Below are 27,461 nucleotides of genomic sequence, written 5' to 3'. Positions count from 1 at the left end.
TCTCTCATTCTCATTTTCACATGAAAGGCAAGCTCCTGAATACATGTTCATTTGACATGTTAATTTGCAAATAGCTTAAATAAAATTTCTCCAGCAAAATTCACATTTGCCGTGTTAGAGGCGTCTCGGCAAGAGGTCCTCGACACAGTCTGTGAAAAAGCATGAATAATTCAGCACAAGGGAATCCAGAGATTACTACACTATAATGATCCAACCATTGTAAATTGAAGGCAAAATGCCTGCTTCATCAGCCTGACCCTTTTCTTTGACATTCCTTATAAATCAGCTTTATTACAGAAATATCAAAGAGGTGGAGTAAAAGATATGATATACAGTTTGTTGTGTGTTTTATATGAAAAATGATGTATAATGTAAGTTATAAATGTATGATGTATGTTTTAATATGTTTTTGAGAAGCAATGAAGAAAAAGGTGCATGATGATAACTAAAGCAATAATCTAGCTGTGTGTTACAGTTTTACCACGGGCAAGGGATGTTTTTAGGAACATAATGACAGGTTAGAGTCCCTAACATGTCGTAAAATCATGCACAGACTCAAGTGGTTTATTGCTTTTAGGAAATTTTTGCAGTGGGAATATGATAAAAGAAACCAGTACTCAATAAATTGTCCAATTTAATATATTAATAATCAGACTATCTGTTGGGGCTATCTAAGTCAGAGATATCTATTTTACAGAGAACAATTTAATTTATATATATATATATATATATATATATATATATATATATATATATATATATATATATATATATATATATATATATATATGGGGTTGAATGGGTGTATATATATATATATATGTTATAGTGAAACTACAGCTAAAAAGCATCCCTACTAACAACTGTTTGCATTTTGTCTATCAAAAGGCATTTGACATAATCTTTAGGACAGGTCCATTAATTTTTTTTTGCATTCTGTATAACCTGATGTTTTTATTTACTGATTGAAATAAAGCAGTATTCTGAAACAATTGTTCACTTGTAATGGGATGTTATGCCCCGAAAGAGAATGGAACATAATAGCATAGTGACATCTAGTGGTCATACTGTTTAAAACACTGCCAATCTCAGCTCAAATGTTACAAGCTGGTTGTAAAATGGTTAACACCTGTCTCATATTGAGCTACCAGCTGTTTTCAAGAGCCTTGCCATAATGCACTTAAACACAGCAACTGTTGTTTTATGCAACATGGTTTTGATAACTTGTTATATGCAAATATAAATGTATTAGTCTTTATGCCGCTGACTATCTCATTGTGATTTCAGAGCCGACCATCATCACTTCTAAAGCCACTCAGCTGGATGTTAGAGTTGGGGAGAGTGTCGTTATTCCATGCCAGGTGTCTCGGGACCCCTCTCTCGATGTGAGATTCACCTGGTTTTTCAATGAGCAGTTGATCAATTTTGGAGGCTCCGGAGGATATTTTGAAAAAGTTGGTGGGGTACGTACCATCGGTCGTGTATCTGCAAAACTTTAGCAAGATTTGCATTGCTGCTACCAAGAGTAGGGTTAGGGGGTTTGGGGTTGAATGGGGATAGAGTTGTTGTGGGACTCTAAATAAACAGTGTATAAATGTTGCATGCAAATCTTGCAAGAAAACTTGCAGAAAGCAGGTTCATAGAGCATGAACCCGCACTAAAAAATTATCTAGAATTGCCACAAATTCGCCACTTATTTACACATGCAAACTCTTCATTGTTGCCAAAGGTTTGCTGCAGGTTCATCACTATCGGTAAAGAGCTGCAAACATTTGCGACAAACAGCAAGCTCATTTGCATGTGAAAATAATGAGTGACGAATTTGCGGCAATATATTCATATTGCAATATATACCTTAAAAATATTAGTTACTCCTTTTTCAAGGATAAAGTAAACATATAGAATTTAATTTAAAAAATGTGTTTGTGAAAGCTACCAAAACTTGGTAACACTTGACAATAAAGTTGTGTTTGTTTACATAAGTTAACATGAACCAACAGCTCCGTGTGAGTTCTGAACACTGGTTAGAGGGCGGGCCATTGTGATGTGTCCAGCGGGGACATTACACTCATATACTCACTACAAACAAACACACCAGTGAGTCCATGCCTGAGAAAGGACCTCTTATAAAACAAATGCTGATGGGAGCTTGTCCTCCTGTGGAGGGTCTGCTGACACTTAACGTAATTTTAACTTTGTACCCATTGCTGCCGAGCATTTGAAGTGTCAGCTAATGAATACCAGACAATTTTGATTAATTATATTTCCATCGGCAGTCCCAGCACTAAAACCAGAACAAGATGCACTTTTCAAATTGTGTTCAATGCCTTGCTTGCTGCCCTGAAAAAAAATCATGTGCATTCCATATTCATAGTGAAAAGACAGACTAATGACAATAAATATTGTGGAGGATGAGGGTTAAAGAGATTTAATGCACAGTGCAATGAATAGTAGTCCTATCAATCAGTCAACATTCCACTTAGACTTTTGTAAATGTTTAGGGCTGCCCCCTAATAGTCGACCAAATGTTAGTCGGTGAGAAGAGTCTTGGTTGTACAAGTTTTGATTGGTCACAGCAAAAAAATTATCTCCACAGGAAACCGAAAAACACCGGTTTCACCACGGGTTGAATGCTAAATGGTACTGTGGGGTAATTTTCGTTAAGCAGGGTTAGAGTTAAGCCTACACAATAAAGAAAGATACCTTGATTTCAAAGTTGTAACTTTATTTTAACCAAAGATTCAAATGAAACTGGAAAAAACATAAGCGCAATAAAACTGTGTTCAACTTTTTGAAAGATGGCATTACAAGGGGAGGGAAACATCGAAACTTACCTAATTCATCTGGGCATTCTCTACCAGTCGGGAATTTAATTGTCTGGGAAAATACATCGTGTGTGTGAATACATTTGTTTTGTTCCTCCTTCATGATATATATATATATATATATATATATATATATATATATATATATATATATATATATATATATATATATATATATCGCAATATCCAATTACACCGGGATCGGTGAATATTCTTGCTTTAGTGATTTTGCATTGAAAATTTAATTTATTTATTAAAACAATTCACTTTAGGGGCTATATATAAGATTGACAACAAGCATTTGAAATGGGTATAATAATCACTGAATTATAAACCATGGTTCGAGGTGAATGTGTTTTTGCATTATTTTGTGTTTTAATCACAGATGTATTGTATAGGCTGCAGATTTGTGGTCACAATGTAATGATCTGTGGAAATAAAGTGAATGGAACTCAAAGCACCTCTTGAGCTGAGATGTCTGAGGTAATTTGCAGCATTCATAGATGATACTGTTCTAGCAAAAGAAAATTCAGAATACAGAAGCAAAGAAAGAGTGAGGACCTTTTTACATGTGTGTGTTCCACGAGACTGCACACCTGCGGTGTGTAATACGTGCGCAAAGACAGTTTTTCTGTCATCCGTTCTTAATATAATAACGTGTGTTTCATCAAGTGTGTGTCTGTGTGTCTATGGGCAAATTATTGGTAATATTAATTTGATAATAATAATAGCGGTTTATTACGATTTAGTATTTCTCTGTAATGTAGAACAATGTTAACATTATTTCTCAGACCTGGAACTCAAACCATTTTCTGATATATATATATATATATATATATATATATATATATATATATATATATATATATATATATAAGTAATTAAATTAATATCATAAACGTGTTGCAACTAGTCGATTAATGGCTTAAATGTATGACTACTAGTCGACTAGGAAAATCTTTTGTCGGAGGCAGCCATATAAATGTTACTTGAATTGATAATATTTTAGTGAACTTCTGTCTTTGTACTGTGGAGTTTGGAAAATGTTCATAAAGCATTATTGTCACATATTGTTTTGTTCTATTGTTTTGGTCTTTCCAAAGAAGGAAATAAATGCATTTAGAAATAAGTATATGTAGTCAAATTTCAGCACTTTTAAAATCTTAGATTAATCGTGATTAATTATGAAAAATCATGAGATTAATCACGATTAACTATGAAAAATTATGAGATTAATCGCAATTAAAAAATGAATCCACTGACAGCACTAATTATTTTATATAGTGCCTTTCTGCAAACTCAATGTCACATTACAAATCCAGAACATGTATACAAAAAACATAAAGAAGAGACAAACATTAGCATGGTGAAAAAAAGATATAACAAGCATATAACAACCAGAGGAGCATACAACAGAGAAGCATACAATAACAAAAAAGAAATACAGCAGAAGAGCAGAACAATTTAGTATCAGAGTAACATAATGTGAAGAGATATGTTTCCAGTTGGATTTTGAATTTATCTATGATGGTGAGGTCACGGAGGGATTGTGGGAGAGAATTTCACAATGTTGGAGCAGTAAAGCTTGAAGCTCTGCCACCCAGTGATATCAGCATGTAATGTAGATAATTAGTAAGCCAGAGTCAAAAGACCTGAGTGAGGGCTTGGGAGTATTGTAAAGTGTTTTGTGTTATTGTAATCATCAAATAACTTTTTATGTTCTCATTATTTGGTTACAGACATCTTCTGGTGACATTATGATTCGTAACATTCAGCTAAGGCATGCTGGAAGGTACACATGTGCAGTACAAACTAAAGTGGACAGTGCCTCTATCGCAACAGATGTGGTGGTTCGAGGTAAAGTGTTTCCGAGCTCAATTTTACATGCAAAAAAACCACTGGGATTAAACTTAAAAGTTAAAGTTTGAAACCCACTAGCACTAATAATAGTTCTGAAACAAAAGGTTTTGTTTCCATTTCCACACAGGTGCCCCTGGCCCACCGCTGGACATCAGGGTTGATGAGGTAACAGAGACCACATCTTTTGTGTCCTGGAGACCAGGCCCTGACAATCACAGTCCTGTCTTTGCCTACAACATTCAGATCAGAAGCCCCTTTTCTCTCGGCTGGCAGGCTGCCAAAACCGGTGTGTAGGAATTGTTAATAAAAAGGCATTCCTTTTCATCATGATCCGTGGGTGTTGTTTAGTCACTACTGAAAATAGATTAGATTGGCACAATTCCAATTAATTCCAGTCTTTTAGCTTTGCTTTTATTATGGTGATTAGCAGATGTTTTTAGACACTTGTCTTTGTTCAGTCTCTAGTCTCAGTTGAACTTACCACTGGATTAGCCAAAGTTTGAAGGTTGGTGGAATCATATCTTTGAAAGATATTCAGAGTTCTTTGATAATTTGTAGTAAGTAAACTACTGTAGATATCCAAAGTTATATCAGTGAAAAAATTAACACAGAAATTCTGATCACAAAATCTACACACATTTGCTGCTAATTTCTTCTGTGCTTTCTGTACAACTGCTCGTGGAGTGCTGTGCTATTATTTCCTCAAATAATTGTGCAAATTGTCACTGATTCAGAGTTGCCAAATCTTAGACGCATAAAACAACATGCCTGGTCGCTTTACATGTAGGTCAGATGTTCTCTATCTGTTCTGCATACCGCTACGTCTTAAGCACAGTGCACATGATACAAATTTCACCATTTGCACAGTATGTCAAAAGAGTATACTTTGAAAGGCTAGAAATCATAAGAGTTGGCTCATGCAAAAACAGGATCCAACGAACAATGTTATTACGATTTCCTAAGTTGAACCCCTGATGCAATCCTTAGCCTAAGTATGATTTTAACATGAAAAACACTGTTGTGTACCACTGAAGAAAGAGAAACATTAGGGTTTGGAACAAGACGCTGGAGGCATATTACAGATCATTAACATACAGTATACATCAGTCATTTGTATCGCATAAATATTGAATGAGTAAGGAAATATATTCACAGATGTTTCCTTTCTTAAAATAAAGTGCAGTTTAGGAGTCTAGCTAAAATTTGATGCCTGTATTGTATCGATTTGAAATTGTTGATTGGTTGGTCTCAATGGTAATATAAGTCTTACGATTTTGGCACCTCATACACATTATTACGAGTCATCATGAGACTATGTATGTGGTTCTTGGCAAGTATAAGCTACAAAGTGGACCAGAGGTTTTCCAATAGTCAAAAGTCTGAATACGCAAGAAGTCTCAAGTCGTCAGCTTAGATCTTTCTTAGATTTTGATTTTTTTATTGTATTAGATATTCTCAGAATGTCCTCAGACCATCTCTTCTTCTTTCAGTTCCAGAGTCTCTGGGAGGAAATCGGCTGACTGCTCGTGTTGTGGAGTTGAGTCCATGGGTTGAATATGAGTTCAGAGTCTTGGCCAGTAACTCCATAGGCACTGGGGAACCTAGCAAGCCCTCACAAAAAATGAAGACCAAAGACACATGTACGTACATGTTTACTGTGGATACCTATGTTTACAGTAGATATGAAGATCTATGTACTCAACCACGTGTTTTCTTAACATTTGCCTGTCTTTGAATGAATCTTAAGGGATAGTTAAAAAACTGTAATTATTATCCTCACCCATGTCGTTCCAACCCCGTATTACTTTATTTCTTCTGTGGAATTTTTTTAGGAATGCCTCAGACTCCATTCACTTTCTTTGCAACTTTTTTCCATAACCCTGTAGAGGTGAAGTGTGTCATTTCTACCCCATCATCAGACGGAATTGAAAAAAATAATGACTTTTCAAACTTAGCTTTCTAAATACGTTTTCCATTGGTTTGACAAACAAACAGTGGCATCTGTAACAGGACACACATTATTGGCTATGAGGTAAGGAAGACCCAATGCCAATATAACAGTTATCTTACTTATTATTCTTAACAGTACAGTGCAATAGTAACCAATACACTTAGGGGTGTTAAAAAATCTTATTGTATTGTATGGTACAACACTCACTATACAATACCATATGTATTGTAAAAAACATAAACAAACAAGTTATTGTGTAATGAAAACAATATTGAGAGATGTGGAACAGTCTCCTTCCGAAGAGGCAGCACAGAGCGCTCACAGGAAAACAGAGCAACACACACAGTACATAGGCGAGAAAATCAATGGCAAATGTAGACTGTAGACTGTGTTGTAGTGGTACAGCTTGTTGAATTTGCCAAACAATTTTGTCATGTCCTGGTGCTGCAGTACATCAAACATGTTGTTTTATTTACGCCGACATCACCGTGCAAATCGGTGGATTTGTGAGGCAGAAACAGCAGCAGTAAGGTTAACAACCATCACTTCCAGACACAGAGCATGACATGTACAGCAAGACATAACTATCAAAAAAAACTTATTCCAAAAATCAGCAAAGTAAGAAACATGAGACTTATAATTATCTGCTTTTGACTTCAAACTGTAAACAGCTTTGAGACCAACAATTGCGCACATGTAATGAGCTGGTATTAATGGCGGTAAAGTTTACATGCAAAGTGAAACAGAAGGAAGAGGCAAAAAAATAATTAGGTGTGCCAATCGATTTTTGCTCAAGCCGCTAAATAATATTGGATTATGTATATATATCGTAAAACCAGAGGTCAGGTTCCTCTCAAGTTTTTTTCCTGCTACAGTCACTTCAGCTTGTTCACAGGGGCATTCAGACAACAAGGCATGATTTTGTATAAAGCTGCTTTGAAATATGTGTAGTGTTATCATGAAATTTGTGTATCGTTGTGTGCCTAGTGTCACTGTAAGTTAAAGATGGCACAAACAAAAAGTTACTGAGTGCACCTTTAAGCCAGGACTTGAGAAGAGTAATTCAACATTGTAAAAACTGAAAAGCTTCTTATTCTACAGTTGCCATATATTAAATTGTTTCCCTTAAAACTTGAAGCCAGAATTCTGTCTCAGTAGCATCAACCAAAACAGATGGAGGACAAAATTGCCCTGTCTGCAATTCTTGTGTGTCTCATCTTGTAAAAGTGCCTGTAAAAGTATATTTTTTGCTGCAGTGCCAAGGACATCCCCAGCCCGAGTCAGTGGAGGAGGTGGCAGTCGCTCGGAGCTTGTCATTACTTGGGAGGTAACACAGCATGCTCTTGCTTGCACATTTAAGTGTTCAAAGTTAACTGTCAATTGTAGACTGTCCACACGCCTGAATCAAAAAGAGGCCCATCATGCTGTCATGTTGGTTAGCCTGTAATTTTAGCATCCCTTGTTTAAAGACAGACAATCTTCAGTGAGGCAGGCAAAATGTGTATGGATTTGAGCAATTACTTTTCAATATATCAAAAGCGAAAAATGTGCTCAAGAACCATGAAAAGGATGTTCTATTGTATGCTTTCATACTGGGGCAAAACTTGACTATGTCTGCTAAATAAATGAATAATGAATGTAAGTGTCTTCTATATGTCTGAGACCATACTGAAAATAGGATTTTCTTTTTAAACTGTTTTAGGCTTTAAAAAAATGTAAAACATGTGAAATTAATAAGAAATATTTCCTATTCTGCACAATTTCTAGGTCACTAATCAAATGTAAGAATATTTTGACATTGACCATTTAAAAGTATACTTCACCCAAAATGAAAATTCTGTCATAATTTACTCACCCTCTTGTTGTTTTAAACCTGCAATAATTTCGCTCTTATGCAAAACACAACAGGAAATGTTTTAATAAATGTTGTGGTCCATCTTTTAAGTATAATTTCAGTGGATAGTGCCTCACCTTAAAGTTTAAAAATGACCCAAAATATAATAAAAGTAGTACATGCGACTTGTGAATCATATTTCAAGGCATGCAGATAAACAACCCAAAATCGAAGTCATTTTTCAGCAAAAATCTTGAGGTCTGTTCCATTTTCATGAGCGTTATGAGAAAATCTTCTTCACAGTGACATGCACGTTGACACAAGAACTTGGGTTGTTTTTTGCACTAAATATCGTCAACCATATACAGTTAGTACAGTACACAGCGAAACGAGACAATGTTTCCATATCATACAGTATTATTCATAAGATGACAGAATTAAATTTTGGTTTGAACAATTACTTTGTCAACTGTATCTGGAATAACATGGATCATCAGGTTTTGAACAGACTTTGAGTCCATGCAAGCTTGTTAATTTTTACTCAAATTGTTATCAGCTAGAAATACCAAGGGTTCACTCTAAGCAAGGAGAGTCTGCTTTTAGCTATTATGCCAGCCGCAGCTGGAACCAGCTTCCAGAAGAGATCAGATGTGCTCCTACAGTAGTCATATTCAAATCCAGACTCAAAACACATCTGTTTAGCTGTGCATTTACTGAATGAGCACTGTGCCACTGTGTGTCCGTCTGTTTGTACTGTATTTTATTTTATTTTATATTCTAAACTGTTTCAATTATTCTTATTTTTTTATTCTTATTTTAATCTCTTCTATGTAAAGCACTTTGAATTACCATTGTGTATGAAATGTGCTATATAAATAAACTTGCCTTGCCTTATGCTGATGATGTCATTTTTAATGAATTATTTTTAAAAAATTAGAAAGAAAGCAAGATATAAGCATTTTCACAAGTGGTCCCAGACTTTTGGACCCCTCTGTTTCTTTCTCTCACTCTATTTTCTCTGATGTGTTCATATTTGTGGGTACAAATGGACTTCTCCAGCCAGTCCCAGAAGAGTTGCAGTGTGGGCCGGGTTTCGGCTATGTGGTGGCTTTTCGCCCACTTGGAGGTCAGAGCTGGATGCAGGCTGCCGTGACCTCCCCTGATGCATCCCGATATATATTCAAAAATGAGAGCATCCCTCCATTCTCTCCATTTCATGTGAAAGTGGGGGTTTACAACAATAGAGGAGAAGGTCCTTTCGGATCCATGACCACTATATACTCAGCAGAGGAGGGTAAAACAAACTTACTGACCTCCATCTATAGTATAAATCCATTAACTTCAAGTTAAAGTGTGTAATTTTTACATCAAAATATTTTCTCCTGTCCCAGTGCAGACAAATGTAAGCAAATGTATACATGTGTAAAGTCTAGGTTACGGCTGTAACCTCCGTTCCCTGATGGAGAGAACGAGAAGATGTGTCGGAGAAGCGACACTAGGGGTCTCTCTTGAGCACCGAATATATACCTCTGATCCATTGAAAAAAGGCCAATGAGAAGTTGGCAGTCAGTATTTGCATACCCCGCCCCCGGACATACGGGTATAAAGGCGGGCAAATACTCGAGTTCATTCAGGATTTCTCTGAGGAGCCAGAAATGGTTCTGGCCACTACAGCGGTTCGGCTCAGCGACGTGGCCGGGGAGACACAACGTCTCATTCCCTCCATCAGGGAACGGAGGTTACATCTGTAACCTAGACGTTCCCCGTCTGTCGCTCTCTCCACGTTGTGTTGGAGAAGCGACACTAGGGGTCCAATTTAAATCCGCCATGCGCTGAGCCATGTACGTGTTCTGCTGACACAGGAGCGGGCAGGTATTTGTTACGTGCCAAATGACCGGCTGTGTTAGACTGCACGTACCCTTCCCCAATGCCCCAAAAAAGTTGTCGGAATCCTTCTGGTTACCCTAGGCAGGGGAACAAGGTGACGCTTGCCAACCTGGGAATGGGCCAAGCCTGGCTGGGCCTCTTTTCTCTCTATGTTTCTTGCATAGAGCAATAGACAGCCGGGGCCCTTACATGCACTGAGGGAAGGGGGTCTTACACAATTTCCCATTCTTTCAGGGGGGAAAAGACCCTGCGGAGACCACCCCTGCCCAACTGGGGAGGTACGGTGGTGAATACATCACATGTGTTTTTAGGCGACACGTGGAAGTGGTGCAGTGGTAGATCCAGCCTCAGCGAGGGTGGAGTTGCTACACACGGTGACCAGGAGGCAGCCGAAACTTACCCAAGAAAACACGGGTCTGCTCGTAAGGGGACCGTATTGCGGAAAATACACACAGGGGGAGTCCGCGTAGGAGTCCCTACTCTGTGGAGCACCTATTCCAGTACAGGGTAGATCTGAGTACCCGCAGTGGATTGGGTCGGCAAGTTCCTCCGCCGAACTGCGGACCCATGAGGGCTAGGGAGGAATCGACCAGGGATTCGAGTTGAGTGAAGTCTCCTGGGAAAAAGATGCACTGTTTTACCTCAAGCGAGGGAAAGGGCGTATATGCAAGCGATTCACCCGGCCAGCCCATCAGCGTGTTACCTAGAGTTCTACTGGCTCGGACCTGAGAAAACACAGGATGAAACTGACTCAACCCTGAGAATGTAGTATCTCGTAAAGGTGTTGGGTGTCGCCCAACCCGCTGCTCTACAAATGTCTGCCAGGGAGGTATCCTTGGCCAGTGCTCACGAGGACGCAACGCTCCTTGTCAAGTGAGCTCGGACCCGCAAGCGGGGGGGCATGGCCTGAGTGTGATAAGCCAATGAAATGGCATCTACTACCCAGTGGGAAAGCCTCTGTTTGGAGACAGCGTTTCCTTTCCGCTGTCCCCCAAAGCATACAAAGAGCTGCTCAGAGCATCTAAAGCTCTGCGTGCAGTCCAAATAGGTACGCAAAGCACGTACCAGACACAGCAACGACGGGGCTGGGTTTGCCTCCTCCCGAACCAGCGATTGCAGGTTCACTACCTGGACTCTGAAGGGCGTGGTAGGAACCTTGGGCAGGTAGCCCGGTCGTGGTCTTAGGATCACATGAGTGTCTGCCGGACCGAACTCCAGGCAAGTGTCGCTAACAGAGAACGCTTGCAGGAAGCGAGTGCGATCAGCAGGGCAGTCTTAAGAGAGAGGGCCCTGAGTCCAACTGATTCTAGTGGCTCGAAGGGAGGTATCCGGAGGCCCGCGAGGACTACCGAGAGAACCCAGGAGGGGAACAGGCTTGGCCGGGAGGGATTTAGCCTCCGGGCGCCTCTTAGGAACGTGATGATTAAGTCATGCTTACCAAGGGATTTGCCGTGTACTGCGTTGTGGTGAGCCGCGGAAGCAGCAACATACACCTTTAGGGTGGAAGGGGACAGCCTCCCCTCCAGCCTCTCTTGCAGGAATAAGAGCACTGACCTAACTGCGCATCTCTGGGGGTCTTCAGCCCTGGAAGATCACCAATCAAAGGCGCAGGGGGCGGCTGAAGTGGCTTTCTCTCATGACAAATGAAAGCCTACGACCGCAATGCTGTCATGGCTATGTTCTCGCCCTGAAATCATAGACCATTCATAAAAACGCTGCCTGCGTGTAATCGCAACCCAGGTACGCCAGGCAGCTTTTATGACCGTAGGAGGTGGGAAGATATCAATCGCATCCAGAAACTACACAGAGGCGGAAACACGTCTTTAAAAAGACGCGTCCTGAAAAGGACATTCAACGCCGGTGTGTATTGCTCTTTTAGAGAAAATCACTCTCTTTAACAACTCTCTTAGAGTTTGGGTTTCTGCACTGTCGAAGCACCCAAGGGCAATTGCACTGCCGTGCAAGAAGGAGAAATCGCCGCTGTATTGCGCCATCAATCCAACCGCATGCAGAGCGTCAGAGGAATACTGGAACTGGTGTGATATCACACGAACAGCATGCACAACCATCGGCTCCGAAGAAAATTTCTGAATGAACTCTAGTATTTGCCTCGCCTTTACACCCGTATGTCCGGGGGCGGGGTATGCAAATACTGACTGCCAACTTCTCATTGGCCTTTTTTCAATGGATCAGAGGTATATATTCGGTGCTCAAGAGAGACCCCTAGTGTCGCTTCTCCGACACAACGTGGAGAGAGCGACAGACGGGGAACTTGCTGTTTTTATGAGCGTTCCAACATGTCAACTTGTGGTTTAAAAACTGTTGTTCCAAATGGAGTTTGGGGTGATGCTACCTGTTTGGCCAAACCGAAGAAGATAGGAGACTGGGCAGAAGGATTGATAAGCTCCTTATTTTTTACACCTCTGTTTGGTACCACTAGTGGAGCAGAAATTACACACTTTAGCTTGTCTGTAGCTGAACTGTTACATAATTGAATGAGCTTAACATTTGCTGGCACATCAGTGCTCTAATAATGTGTGTAAAGATGCGAAGAGAGACATTACTGTAATGATTATTCTGACCGCAGAGCCAAATCGTGCCCCTGGACGTGTACGTGGCAAGAGCCTGTCAGCCTCAGAAGTTGAGGTCAGCTGGAAGCCTCTACCATGGAGCACCAGCAGGACACGCATTATTGGCTATGAGGTAAGGAAGACCCAATTCCGATATAACAGTTATCTTACTTATTATTCTTAACAGTACATTTCTGGATGTGTTGTTTTTTACATTTTATTTTGGGGCTTGTTGCTTTAAAGCATAGATATAGTACAGCTGTGAATGTGTTATTGTTTTAGAGATGAATGAAGGGATAAATTAACACATTATACTTTATATTGCTGATTTTGACAGCCTGTTGACCATGTGAATTTCAGCTGAGCTATTGGAGTGCAAAGGAGAGGCCAGACACAGCCAGTGTCATGAGGACTGTTGGAAACAGGACATCAGTTGTCATTCGTGGGCTGCATCCCAGTTGTACATACTACATCAAACTCAAAGCCTATAACAGTGCCGGTGTGGGGCCTGATAGTGCTGTGGTCAGTGTCACCACCAGGAGACCACGTAAGTGTGACATCTTATTTCGGATTTACATTACAGACCATTCTGTGTTATTATTTTGAAACTTAAACAGAAACATATTTCAGAGTTTGTTCTTATTTTGTTGTTAGTTTAAAGTTTTTGCATTTTTTATCGACAGTGTAGTCTTACTATGCAAGAATGAATGTTGTCAGCAGATTTCAAAAACTCATTTCATACACCAGTGCTTACCTGTAAAGCAGTCAAACTGCTCTGAATGTGAGAGTCAGGTGTTTTGAATTGTGTACTTTTTTCTCTTTTATGACCTGATCTAGCACCAAGCCAGTCTCCAGAAAAAGTTATGTGGAATACCACAGACTCCAAACTCGTCCTCAAGTGGGATCAGGTCAAGGCTCTGGAGAATGAATCAGAAGTTATGGGCTATAAGGTATAAACATACTGGTCCCACTTTATATTAGGTGTCTTTAACTACTATGTACTAACATTAAAGTACATACAACACAATGTATTTATTGTGTAACTACATGCTGTTATGCAAAATTCTAACAAGATTCACATTTATTGCTACTGAGTTGAGGTACGGACAGGTTTAGGTGTAGGGTTAGCGTTTAGGGTAAGGGTTGGAGTAGGGTTAGGTGTAGGATTAGAGGTAAGGTTAACAGTGCAACTACAGATGAAATGAAATGCAGGGATTTTAAATGTAATTACAATGCTACAACACGTATGTTCATAACAAGTACATTGTATCAAATTCCTAAAGGAATATTCCAGGTTCCAAATAAGTTCAGCTCAATTGATAGCATTTGTGGCATAATATTGATTACTACAAAAAATTATTTTGACTCATCCCTCCTTTTCTATAAAAATAAAAGCTACAATCTTGGTTACAGCGATGTACTTACAATGGAAGTGAATGTGACCAATCTGCAAATGTTCTTTTTGCAATGCAAAAATACTCACTGTTTCAAAAATATAGCCACAAGACATAAATGATATGTGTGTAAAAATGATTTTAGTGTAATAAAATCACTTACTAAACGTTTCTGTGCAAAATTATTGCCAATTTTACAACTTCATTACCATGACAATGTAATGTCAACAAACCATAAAAGACTGTAAAAATTATGTGTTAAACAGCTTTATAGCTCAAATAATTCATGAGTTTTAACAGAAGAATTAAAGGGATAGTTCACCCAAAAATGAAATTTCTCTTATCATCTACTCACCCTAATGCTATCCCGGATGTGTATGACTTTCATTTATCCGCTGAACTCAAATGAAGATCTTAAGAAGAATTTCTCTGCTCTTTTGGTCCATAAAATGTAAGTAAATGGGTGCCAAAATTTTTAAGCTCAAAAAAGATTATTTTAGTTTGCATAAAGGTAATCCATAAGACTCCAGTGGTTAAATTAATGTCTTCAGAAGTGATGTGATAGGTGTGGGTGAGAAACAGATCACTTTCACATTCTTCTTCTTGTTTTTTTGGTGATTCATGTTCTTCATGCATATTGCCCCCTACTGAGATGGGAGAAAAATTTCACAAAAAATGTCTTAAATATTTATCTGTTTTTCACCCACACCTATCATATCACTTGTGAAGACATGGATTTAAACACTGGAGTCATATGGATTACTTTTATGATTCCTTTATGTGTCAAAATTTTGGCACCCATTCACTTGCATTGTGAGGACCTTCAGAGTTTAAATATTCTTCTGAAAATCTTGGGTGTGTAAATGATGAGAACATTTTTGGATGAACTTTTTGGATGAAATATCCCTTTCATTTGATCAAAAATTATAAGTTTCACATTTCTGTCTTTAAACCCTCCCAAAATTCAAGTCAAGTGTTTTTTATTGTCGTTCAACCATATACAGTTAGTACAGTACACAACGAAACGAGAAAACATTCCACCAGGACTATGGTGCTACATAAAACAACATAGGACAAACCCAGAACCACATTAGGCTACAGAATAAATAATATTTCTACATAAAGTGCATGTGCAAACGTGTGCAAAAAAGTATGTGACAGTACCATAAATTACTAAAAGGAACAGGACAATATACACAGTAAGAGACAGTGCAGTGCCGATCAGTACACATTTGTAATGAATAGTGCAAAAAGATGACACTTTCTAAAAATGCCAAATGTAAACATAACATACTATGAAATAGTGTTCCATGGACATAGCAGTCATTGCGGTAGCAGCCAGGTAAAGTGACAATTAATTAAAGTGCAACTCTGGACATGTGCAAAAGTTGGATGGTGTGTGTGTGTCAGTCCAGTCTCTGAGTACTGAGGAGTCTGATGGCTTGGGGGAAGAAGCTGTTACACAGTCTGGCCGTGAGTGCCCGAATGCTTCGGTACCTCTTGCCAGATGGCAGGAGGGAGAAGAGTTTGTGTGAGGGGTTTGTGGGGTGTGTGGGGTCATCCACAATGCTGGTTGCTTTGCGAATGCAGCGTTTTGTGTAAATGTCTTAGAGCTGGTGTTGAGGGACCAGGTGAGGTTCTCCACCAGGTGAACACAAGGAATTTGGTGCTCGACAGAGGAGCTGTCGATGTTCAGCGGAGAGTGGTCACTCTGTGCTCTCTAAAGTCAGCAACCATCTCTTTTGTTTTGTCCACATTCAGAGACAGGTTGGCCTTACACCAGTCCGTTAGCCACTGCACCTCCTCTCTGTATGCTGACTCGTCCACGGTCGTGTCATCGGCGAATTTGATGATGTGATTCGGGCTGTGCATTGCTGCACAGTCGTGAGTCAGCAGAGTGAACAGCAGTGGACTGAGCACACAGCCCTGGGGGGGTCCAGTGCTCAGTGTGGTGGTGGTGGAGATGCTGTTCCTGGTCGTTTGGAGGAGGGGTGGTCTTCCTCGCCACCACGTCGTTCTGCGCCTCAAACCAAGCGTAGAAGTTGCATCTGGAAGGGAGGCATCTTTGTCACAGGCAGCTGATGTTGTTCTGTAGTTGGTGATGACCTGGATGCCCTGCCACATGCGGCGCGTGTCGCTCCTGTCCTGGAATTGACTGTGGATTCTCTGGGTGTGTGCGCGCTTTGCCTCTCTGATGGCCCGTGACAGTTTGGCTGCCTTGTCACGTGCTCTGAAGGCGGAGTCTCTGGTCCTCAGCAGCGCATGCACCTCCGCAGTCATCCACGGCTTCTGGTTGGGGCGTTTGGTGATGGTCTTGGAGAAAGTAACATCATCAATGCACTTGCTGATGTAGCAAATCACTGATGCTGTGTATTCCTCCAAGTTGGTAGAGTCGCCATATGTTGCAGCCTCCCTGAACATGTGCCAGTCAGTACACTCAAAACAGTCCTGAAGAGCAGAGATGGCTCCTGCTGCCAGGTTTTCACCTGCTTCTGATGCGGTTTTGTGCACCTGACGAGCTGTCTGTATGCTGGGATTAACATAACAGAGATGTGGTCTGAGTAGCCGAGGTGGGCAAATTAACCACATTCTCTTCCATTGTAAGTGCCTCACTGTAACCTCAATTTTAGCTTATTTTTAAGAAAAGGAGGGACGAGTTGAAATGTATTTTTGTGGTAATCAACATTATGTCACAAATGATTGAGCTAAAATTGTATTGAACCCAGAATATTCCTTTAAGTACATTGTATTTAAAAGACACCTAATGCAAAGTGGGTCTAACATAACAATGTTTGTTATCATGAGTAATGTGATTTGCACAATTAGGATCGAACATTCCAATCAACCAAACGACACAAATCCTACCACTAAAATCAAAGGGCAGCACTTGGTTGAAAGAAATGTTGTTCCATGCTCTAATCTGGAGGAAAATTCCTTTCAACAAAATCACTAGCCTCAGATTTTAGGGTTAAGATTGGGGGTGATAGAAATTATGTAAAAAGGAACAAAAAGGGAGGTTGATCCATGAACTTTTCCAAATTGTATAAATCAGGTTATGCCAAAATGACTGCATCTGATTGGTCCTTATTTGAATGTGTAGTATATTTACGGAGTTATGAAGCAGATGTGTTTTTTTGAAGGTCATGTACAAGCAAAGCAGACAGAGTCGTCCCAGCGTGGTGGAGACAAACAGCACATATATTGAGCTGTCTCTGCCTGTGGATGAGGATTACATCATCCAGATTAAACCAGTCAGCGAGGGAGGAGAGGGGAGCAGCAGCAAACAGATTACCATCCCCAGGATAGCAGGTTTGAATTTATGGCCCTTATGGGGATTATATCTTTAACTCTAAAACATATGGTTGACATTTTTCTTAAGCCATCACATATCTATTTTATCTTTTAAAATTATATATAGTGTAATGCTATCAATTTGTCATAATTATTTGTAGTCTTTGTCTTTAAGTTAAGGCTGAAACATACAGTACTCTAGGCAATTATGTGAATGCATATGCTTCTAGCTACGTAAGCTTGATTTCATACAGTGTGAACTGTCTGCTAATACGGTGAGTTTTATCTTTCTAATGAACCACTGTTCTGGCAGAGCAATAGAATAAAAGAATAACATTTGAAGAGAATATTGCTGAGCAAGTAATTTAAAGTCAATATATTTTTAGCAACTTACCTGAATAATAAAACATCTAATTTAATGGTACCAACTTTTGTAGATAATTCTATTTCCCCTTCTGTCACTCTCGCCACGTTGTGTCGGAGAAGCTACACTAGGGGTCTCTCTTGAGCACCGATATATGCCTCTGATCTATGAAAAAAGGCCAATGAGAAGTTGGCAGACAGTATTTGCATACCCCGCCCCCGGACATACGGGTATTTAAGCGGGCAAATACGAGAGTTCATTCAGAACATTTCTTCGGAGCCGATGGTTGTGTATGCAGTTTGCTCAACAGCGGTTATTCTCTTTCCTTGCACGGCTGTGCATTGTTGCCCCTGGATGCTTCGACAGTGCAGACAAACTCGAAAGAGTTCCATACGAAAAGAGTGATTTTATTAAAAGAGTAATTTCCTCTAAAAGAGCAAAACACAGCTGCGTTTAACGTCCTTTTCAGGACGCGTCTTTTTCAAGATGCCTTTCCGCCCCGTGTTGTTTCTGGATGCGGTAGAGTGCTCTCCGCTTCAGACGGAGCACCCCTCTCCACTCGTCACTCGCTCATCCGCTCTCACTACCCTGGACGGCGGAGCGCACCACGGCACGGCAATTCCTCAGGTGGATAGGGCGGTTGCGCTCCACCTATGCCCCGGAAACCCTACCACCTGGCGGGGCCGCCCTGTACTCCCCTCCAGGCCCTGTAGGACAACATCCTCACTGACTGCGAAGGCCTACAGCGCCACTTGACGCGCCGCTTCCGCCCTGCACGCCATGGCCCTCCCGCAAGTCCACCAGGCCAAGGTGCTTAGAAACATGCACAGGGGTGGCCCTGATCCCGACGTGCTGCAGGAACTCGCCCTAAGAGCTACGAAGGTCACAGCGCAGTCACTCGGGCAGGCGATGGCCACGCTCGTGGTCCAGGAACGTCATCTGTGGTTGAACTTGGTGGAGATGCGTGAAGCCGACAAGGTGGAGATGCGTGACGCCCCTGGCCATGCCCCGTCTGCTCGCCGAGGGCATCCCACTGTGGCTGAGAAACACTCTGCGTTCTCTGTCAGCGACACTTGCCTGGAGTTCGGTCTGGCAGACACATATGTGATCCTAAGACCGTGACGGGGCTACATGCCCAAGGTTCCTACCACACCCTTCAGAGATCAGGTAGTGAACCTGCAAGGGCTGCCCCGGGAGGAGGCAGACCCAGCCCTTTCGTTGCTGTGTCCGGTACGTGCTTTGCGTATCTATTTGGACCGCAGCTCTTTGTCTGCTTCGGGGGACAGCAGAGTCTCCAAACAGTGGCTCGCCCACTGGGTTGTCAACGCCATTTCATTGGCTTATCACGCCCAGGCCGTGCCCCCCCTTTCAAGTTCGAGCGCAATCAACCAGAAGTGTTGCGTCCTCGTGGTCACTGGCCAGGGGCACCTCCCTAGCAGACCTCTGTAGAGCAGCAGGGTGGGCAACACCTAATACCTTCGCAAGATTTTACAATCTCCGGGTTGAGTCGGTATCGTCTCGTGTTCTCTCAGGTCCAAGCCCGTAGAACTCGGTAACACGCTGACGAACTGGCCGGGTGAATCGCTTGCGCCCAGCACCCTTTCCCTCAGCCGAGGTAAAATAGTGCACCTTTTTTCCCAGGAGATCCCATCTCTCGGATCCCTGGATGATTCCTCCCTTGCCCTCATGAGTCCGCAGTTCAGCGACCCAATCCACTACGGGTACTTAATCTACCCTGTACTGGAATAGGTGCTCCACAGGTTAAAGGCCTCCTACGCGGACTCCCCCTGTGTGTAATCTCCACGGTACTGTCCCCTCACGAGTGGACTCCCGTGTTTCCCTTAGGCACTTCCAGCTGCCTCGGTCGCCATGCTGTAGCAACTCCCCCCTCTACGAGGCTGGATCTACCACCGCGCCAACTTTCCCACATAGGACCTAAGTGGCCAGTGATGTATTCGCCACCTTTACCTCCCCTGCAGGGTAGGTGTGGTCTCCTCAGGGTCTTCTCCCCCTGAAAGAATAGGAAACTGGATAAGACCCCCTTCCCTTAATGCATGTAAGGGCCCCGGCCGTGATTATTCTAAACAAGAAACATAGAGAGAAAAGAGGCCCAGCCAGGCTTGGCCCAGTTCCCAGGTTGGCAAGCATCACCTTGTTCCCCTCACTAGGGTAACCAGAAGTATTCTGATGACTTTAATGGGGCATTGGGGAAGGGTACGTGCAGTCTGATACAGCTGGTCACGTTTTGCACGTAAGATTACCTGCCGCTTCTGTATCAGCAGTTCACGTACACGGCCCAGTGCATGGCATGATTTAAGTGGGACCCCTAGTGTCGCTTCTCCAACACAACATGGAGAGAGCAACAGAAGGGGAACGTCTAGGTTTCGTATGTAACCTCTGTTCCCCGATGGAGGGAACGAGACATTGTGTCTTCCCCGCCATGCCGCTGAGCCGACCCACTGTTGTGGCCGGACCATTTCCGGCTCCTCAGAAAAATCCTGAATGAATTCCCGTATTTTCCTGCTTAAATACCCGTATGTCCGGGGGCGGGGTATGCAAATGCTGTCTGCCAACTTCTCATTGGCCTTTTTTCATAGATCAGAGGCATATATCGGCGCTCAAAAGAGACCCCTAGTGTCGCTTCTCCGACACAACGTCTTAACCTACGTAACATACGTAACCTAGACGTTCCCCATTGAGTACTGAGGTTTGTTACTTCCACAGAAACGCACATCAAACATGTTCGACCATACAATGCATTCACAATGAGATGGCTAATACTCGTGTTTAGGTTTTTTAACAAACCCCTAACCCTGCAGTTAATTTTAAACTTCGGCTAAAAACAAATCTAGCCCCTTTTGTTCTGTATATTTGCCTGGTAGATGACAAAATGCCTGAAAAAAATCCTATAGATTCCACTGAAGGAAGGACCTGAGCCATACCTAGGGACCATAATACAATATTGACTTGGGAGTGGGCTCTTTCGGCTTGGGCCAGTAAGCAACCCCCTAACAACCTCCAAGAACACCCTAGCTACCACATTGTGCTAAAAACCACTCAGAGCACTTAAGCAACAAAACAGCAATGTCCTGTTAATCACCCACCCCTAGCATCACGGCAGCAAGTTTTGCATGGCAAGTCCCACTCACATTTTCAAAAGAAAATGTTTTCAACAGAAAATTTTGTTGTTTTTAGTGTTTGTTTAACTGATCGATTAATCAAAGAAATTATCGACGATTAATCAATTATCAAAATAAACGTTATTTGCAGCCCTAACTGAAATAAATATTTTTATTTTGCAGTTGCACATGTGATTGGATTTGCCCCAGAGAGGAAAACACTACCAGTACTCATAACTTTAGCACTCTGCGGTACGGTCAGGACTTTATTATGACAGAAGAACCAAACTCTGCAGTGAAGAGAACCGTACAAACATCTACAAGTAGCCCACTTGTCCTTTTTCAGTATGTTTTACAAACAGAGACTCTTCAGATGGAAAGTTTTCCTTTGGCTTTTTAAAAAGAGGAAGTTTGTTAACCCAGTTGTGATTAATGACACCAAAGCTGCTGTCGAGACAATGGAGTAAGAGCTAATGAATTTTTTTGGATATATATATATATATATATATATATATATTTTTCATATAAATGTGGTTTCCAAGTTGGTACATTAAGGATTCGCATGCAAGGACATCTGTTTGGTTTAAATTAATCCATATCGATCCATTGGACGGTTGGCAGTGGATAACCACACAAAAAATCTACTTAATGAACTCCTTTGAAGAGAATCCCTACTGCCATATCTCACAGACATTTTCATTATATGGACTTTGATCTAACCTGATCTTGCTCATCAAAACATTTCAATCAAATCAGACAGAGTTTACAGTCCCGCAGAGTTGATATGCCCTGTGTCTGTCTGAACAACAAAGCTAATGCTGTTGGCCTTACCTAAACAGAAAAAGAGCTCACTGGTCGTTCTTTCAGTCAAGCACTGAGATGTTTGTTTTGCTAGTGTGTGCCTCTTCGATGAGTAACTGTATGTAAGATATCCTCAGGACCAGAACAGCCTTAAATAGTCATTATCTCTTTGTTTATTTGTTCATTTGCAATTCCATTCCTTTGACGGTGTATATTGAATAATATTTTGATTGTAAAAGACCAGGTTTTAATATTCAGTTGAGGTGTTTTCTTTAAGTAACATTTGTGTTCATTGAAATGCCTATGACATAATGCTTACGTTCCATTTTTTTATTTTTCAAGCTGTTTAGCATGAACTGGCTCTGTATTGGCTTGAAATACAGTATTTAAATGACTGTCTGCTTTTAATAAAAGAAACAACACAAGTAATATTCAATATTTTTGTTGGTTTGTTAAAAAAAAATCTCTGTTACAGAATGCAAATTTAAAACTTTCAGGGATGCTAATTCATGAGTTATATAGTCACAGATGGTCATTTTTACAAGGATTTTTTTAAGATTAAGGTGTCCATTTCAAAATGACAAATCAAATGTTCCTTGATCTTTTGAAATAAGGTATTTTTAGTATAAAACATACTGTACTTTCAGAACTCAACACATTCTCCTCACTGCAAGAAGAGCATTTGTTCAAACCAAGCTTCCAAAATGACTCGTTCTCTACTTACTCCACATTGTGATGTCAAGCTGTGGAAAACATTTGCATCTGATGTTCTCCACATTATGCATATGAACATATGTGTCAACAATCTTTATATTCTCCCTTTGTGTATAAAACCACCAGTGGTACTACATAAGACGTTTTAAGAATCCTTTTCCCGAACTGTTCCTCGTTGGACCACAAGAGGGCAGTGCAGTAGAGAATACTGTGACCCTGTGAGAATGTCATGAGCACAAAGGAGCCAAAACCATCAGACAGACACACACATCTGTAAATGTGATGCACTAAATAGGAGACCTGACCACATGGATGGATCTTATTTATTTCAGTCACTGTACAACAAACACACAAAACCAAGCAGTAGAAAGTACAGAGGATAGCAGTGTAAACAGAAGTGGCTGGCAAGTGGAATCTCAGGGAAATCATTATAGAAGACATTTTTTATTTTTAGACTTTAAGTCTTCAATGCAACATGTACAGCATGAACAAGGACTTTGTGTTGAAATGAGACAAAACGCTGACATAGGCTTAGCAAATGGGCTGACAAAAGAATGATGTGGTTTATTTGGAATCCAACTATCAACCTTTGCATGACACTTTTCTTTACATTGAAGAACAGCATCCAAGTCTTCACAAATCACTGGCTGTACAAGTATGGAAGTATGGTAAGTCTCCCTTTTGATATCTGCAAAGTTATGTAAGATGTCATGATATTCACATTGTGCACACTCCTGAACAAATCCATTAGATGCACAACTACAAGCCTTCACCATGTAAGCAAAGGTTATTAAGAGCTCACCTGGCATTGTGGCTTCCTAAAATAAAGTCTGCAATGTCTCAGTTTCTCATTTGGCAATTCACAAATCAAAGCCCATTCATCCAAACATCACAGGATGTTCATGGCTCATCATGGCTCATGGGTTACACTTTACTGAAAACCGAGCCACAGGCTCATGACATTTATCAAAGAAAAAAGAAGTATCATCATATATAAGAATTAAAACCCTTTTACACAGTCAATCGTTACTTTAAATTCATAAATTTGTTGGCACAGCATTGTATAGGAGGCAACAGATAAAAATTTTTAAAAAAATCACAGAAGTTTCATTAACCTGCAAAGAAGTTCTAGAAAATTAAGCATCAACTTTGATCAAAACTAACTGCAAATATGTATTATTATTATTTGCCATCTTCAATTTTGTGATAAGGTCTAAATGGATTTTAATGCATAACACGCATTGGTCAATTACACAACAGCTGTCAGCATGTATACAACTCAAATTCATTTTGGCATCTGGGCTTTATTTTTAATTTATTAACAGTAGGGGTAGAAAGAGCAAACAAGCAAACTTGTTAATATCTTGTACCGTGCATTTCAAAACTGTCAAATATTAGAATGTTTTGTATCTAAAATCTAAAGTTTGTTTACCACTGATTACCATTTTGGCATTTCAAATTGCAGTGTAACTAGTAGCATTTTTACGGGCCTGAAATGACTCAAAAAACTTTATTTTATCTCACACCTATAAAACTGATACAGGAACCTCCAGAGTAAATTGTACGCCCATATTACAGTATGTCCAATATGGAAATAAATACTTTTTAGAGGACTGTCATAAAGTTTGTTCATTATACTTAAATTGTCAACTTGTTTTCCACTCTGTTTGTAAGAACCACTGTGTTTTAGTTAACCCTGCTTTGCCACATATAGTTGATGTTCAGAATCTAACAGCAACATAACTTTTGTTGATCAAAGAAGCATGGACATTCTGTATGAATGCTAGCTAGACTTTTCTCTACAGATCACTGTTTGATCAATAAAATCTTCAGTGTAACATCTCTTGAGCCCTAGAAAAACTACTCGATAGACACTACTGCCACTCCACTTAGCTAAATCTCCAGCAATGTTCATTAAAAAGCCCATGCCTCATGCTTAATGTTAGCACTGGGCTGTTGAGAGTACACTTCCTTAGTTTTCACATTCCTGAAGACAAAGCAAGATACTACGATGGCGACTACAACAGTTTCTCTGATCAATGTGACGTAAAGGCTGTCCTTTCCCAAGCAGTCCTCAGCTGAGGAGACCTTGTGCCTCCTGAACCAGCATGTCCATATTATCACAGCAAATGTAGACACAAAATAGAAATTACACGGAAAGGAACATGTTCCAACATCTTGGAGGCAGCGTGTTTCATGTGTATGTGTGTGTATAAGAGTGTAAGTGGAAGAGTTGGTGTCCTGGGTCTTGTAGCTTGGTGTAAGAGGTCTGCAGATGTTGTTGACCCACTGGCAGTCACTGAAGAACAGCGGCTTCTATTGAAGTCCTGAGAACTAAGAAGATCAGGACTAATGGAGAGGAAAATAGTAATAAAATGATAATGTCACACAACCATTTATTTAAGTGGATAGAAAAGGTACACTCTATTGGCAATGTACTGTATGATAGTAAGATGAAAAACAACAGACCTTATTCAAAGCCAAACTAACATTTCAAAGACAAACTAAAAACTGTAAAATTTGTATTAATGTTGGCTGTTTGTTTACATGACAACAGCGTTTTGGGGCATGAAAACGCACATTTTTGAAAACGGGTTTCAAAGTGCATGTTTTTGAAAACGCTGCCATTATCGTCTCTGTGTAAACATACAAAAATGCGAATTTGTGAAAAGGATGATGTCATGTGCACACGTATTACATGTTCAGTCTATAGGCATGCACGCGAGTACTTCAAAACAATACAAGAGACATTCAAAAATACAATGGCGGACTACAGGACTGTGTTTGTGCTGCTCAAGATTTTTAGTTTATTGACGCTTCTCCAGCAAAGTAATTGTAGTTATAAAGCAACTTCATCATCCGTCCAGACAAAATTGTTCAATGCTTTTGCCATCTTCATTTTTTGCATTCACTTCTCTCTGGAAGAATGCTTATGTGCACAGGAACGTAGTGTTTCTTTACAAAGTGACATCACCAACTACTTGCCTGGCATGCATAATACAGTGTTCTCCGTCTGTCGCTCACTTCGACGTTGTGTCGAAGAAGCGACACTAGTGTTCTCTCTTGAGTGCCGAATATACCTATAATCTATGAAAAAAGGCCAATGAGAAGTTGGCAGACAGAATTTGCATGTCCGGACATACAGGTATATGCAGGGAAATCCGTCTGTTTCATTCAGAAACTTTCTTCGGAGCCGATGGTCGTATATGTAGCGAGCTGCAAGTCACACACCTGTTCCTCTTACATCTGAGCGATCTGCTGTTGGATCTATGGTGCACGTCAGCGACTTTCTCCTTCTCTGCACGGCAGTGCAGTTTGGCCCTGGGCGCTTCGACAGCACAAACTAAAAAGAGTGTTTGTTAAAAGAGTGATTTTCTCTAAAAGAGTATTTTCCTAGTACTTTTCAGGACGCGTCTATATAAAGATTCCCTTCCACCCCTGTGTAGTTCCTGGATGCGGTAGAGTGCACTCCGCTTCAGACGGCCATAGGTGCTGTCTCGTGTGTCTGGGTTGTGATCACACAGAGGCAGCGTTTGTGGATGGTTCATGTTCTCACTGCGAGAACATGACCATGGCAACGTTGCGGTCGCGGCTTTCCTTCAAAAAACACTCATTCTTCCCACGAGATTGAGGACGACTTGGCTGGCGATGGAGGCGATCTGGGGATGGCAGCGTGCTCGGGTACGCCCCCGCGAACCACCCACCCCCCGGCACGCTCGTTGACTTCCGTCCGGGCTCGAACCCTCCGTCCTCCCACAGACGTTCGCTCCAGAGCTAGTAAGCAGACCACTCCATCCACCAGTGGAGGGCCGGGAGGAGAATCCTTGTTTGAATTTATTTTATTTCACATTCTCATTAAAGGAGCTATATCCTTTGTCCGCTTTACCGCAGTACATGACGAACATGCCAAATCCCTGCGCTCGGAAACCGCGACCCTCTTACTCAAAGAAGTGAAAGAGCCTGACCCTCCAACCGAGTACAGCCCTCCGAAGAGGCGGTATCTACCACCGCCCACTTCCCACATGTGACCTAAAAGCCCATGTGGTGTATGTCACCACTCTTACCTCCCCCTCTCTGGGCAGGTGTGGTCTCCACAGGGTCTTTTCCCCCTGAAAGAATAGGAAACTGGGTAAGACCCCCTTCCCCGATGCGTGTAAGTGCCCCAGCCGTTGACTCTATGTGAGAAACATAGAGAGAAAAGAGGCCCAGCTAGGCTCGGCCCGTTCACAGGTTGGCAAGCGTCGCCTTGTTCCCCTGTCTAGGGTAACTATAAGGATTACGATGACTTTATGGGGCATTGAGGGAAGGGTACGTGCAGTCTGATACAGCTGGTCATTCTGATGGAGGGAACGAGATGTTGTGTCCTCGCGGCCACGTCGCTGAGCCGAGCCACTGTTGTGGCCGGACCATTTCCGGCTCCTCAGAAAAGTCCTGAATGAAACAGACGTATTTCTCTGCCTTTATACCCCTATGTCCGGGGGCAGGACATGCAAATTCTGTCTGCCAACTTCTCATTGGCCTTTTTTCATAGATCAGAGGTATATTCGGCGCTCAAGAGAGACCCCTAGTGTTGCTTCTTTGACACAAATGTAATACATTCGTAACCTAGACGTTTTTAGTAGTTTCGCACATCCCTGTGAAAGGGGATTGTTTTGACAACGTTGTCGTCTGTACGCGAAACTTTTCAAAAACACAATGGAAAAATGTTTTCGTTTTTAGTACATAGTTGTCTTGTAAACGTACCCATAGTCAAATCAAGTCTAGTCTAGTCAAGTTCATGTTTTATTTTCACTTGGGTTCTTTACACATCCTCGTCATCTCGTCTGCTCCTGCCCTGCCTGCCTAAATGTT

The 27,461-nt window shown here is 41.2% G+C and overlaps 2 protein-coding genes across 4 annotated transcripts in view; one reads left to right on the top strand and one right to left on the bottom strand.

Annotated features, from left to right (window-relative positions):
• Positions 1-22,291, top strand: part of LOC127628764 (contactin-4-like) — a 168,002-nt gene extending 145,711 nt beyond the window's left edge. For 2 of the 3 annotated variants that reach the window (XM_052105630.1, XM_052105632.1), the window contains 11 exons: positions 1,288-1,463; positions 4,565-4,682; positions 4,813-4,971; positions 6,176-6,325; positions 7,893-7,963; positions 9,530-9,764; positions 12,945-13,060; positions 13,288-13,474; positions 13,765-13,877; positions 17,462-17,630; positions 21,279-22,291. In XM_052105630.1, the coding sequence (XP_051961590.1) occupies positions 1,288-1,463; positions 4,565-4,682; positions 4,813-4,971; positions 6,176-6,325; positions 7,893-7,963; positions 9,530-9,764; positions 12,945-13,060; positions 13,288-13,474; positions 13,765-13,877; positions 17,462-17,630; positions 21,279-21,370 (1,586 nt within the window). In that variant the 3' untranslated portion in view covers positions 21,371-22,291. The remainder of the gene's footprint in view (positions 1-1,287; positions 1,464-4,564; positions 4,683-4,812; positions 4,972-6,175; positions 6,326-7,892; positions 7,964-9,529; positions 9,765-12,944; positions 13,061-13,287; positions 13,475-13,764; positions 13,878-17,461; positions 17,631-21,278) is intronic. The other variant, XM_052105631.1, reaches the window with a different exon arrangement.
• A 624-nt stretch (positions 22,292-22,915) lies between these two features.
• LOC127629000 (band 4.1-like protein 1) overlaps positions 22,916-27,461 on the bottom strand; it is a 91,385-nt gene continuing 86,839 nt past the window's right edge. Inside the window, exon 23 of the mRNA XM_052106005.1 lies at positions 22,916-24,959. Coding sequence (XP_051961965.1) covers positions 24,954-24,959 — 6 coding nt within the window. The 3' untranslated portion in view covers positions 22,916-24,953. The remainder of the gene's footprint in view (positions 24,960-27,461) is intronic.

This window comes from Xyrauchen texanus, chromosome 35, assembly GCF_025860055.1.
Source record: "Xyrauchen texanus isolate HMW12.3.18 chromosome 35, RBS_HiC_50CHRs, whole genome shotgun sequence".
Classification (NCBI taxonomy): domain Eukaryota; kingdom Metazoa; phylum Chordata; class Actinopteri; order Cypriniformes; family Catostomidae; genus Xyrauchen; species Xyrauchen texanus.
This window is presented reverse-complemented; position numbering and strand designations above follow the sequence as displayed.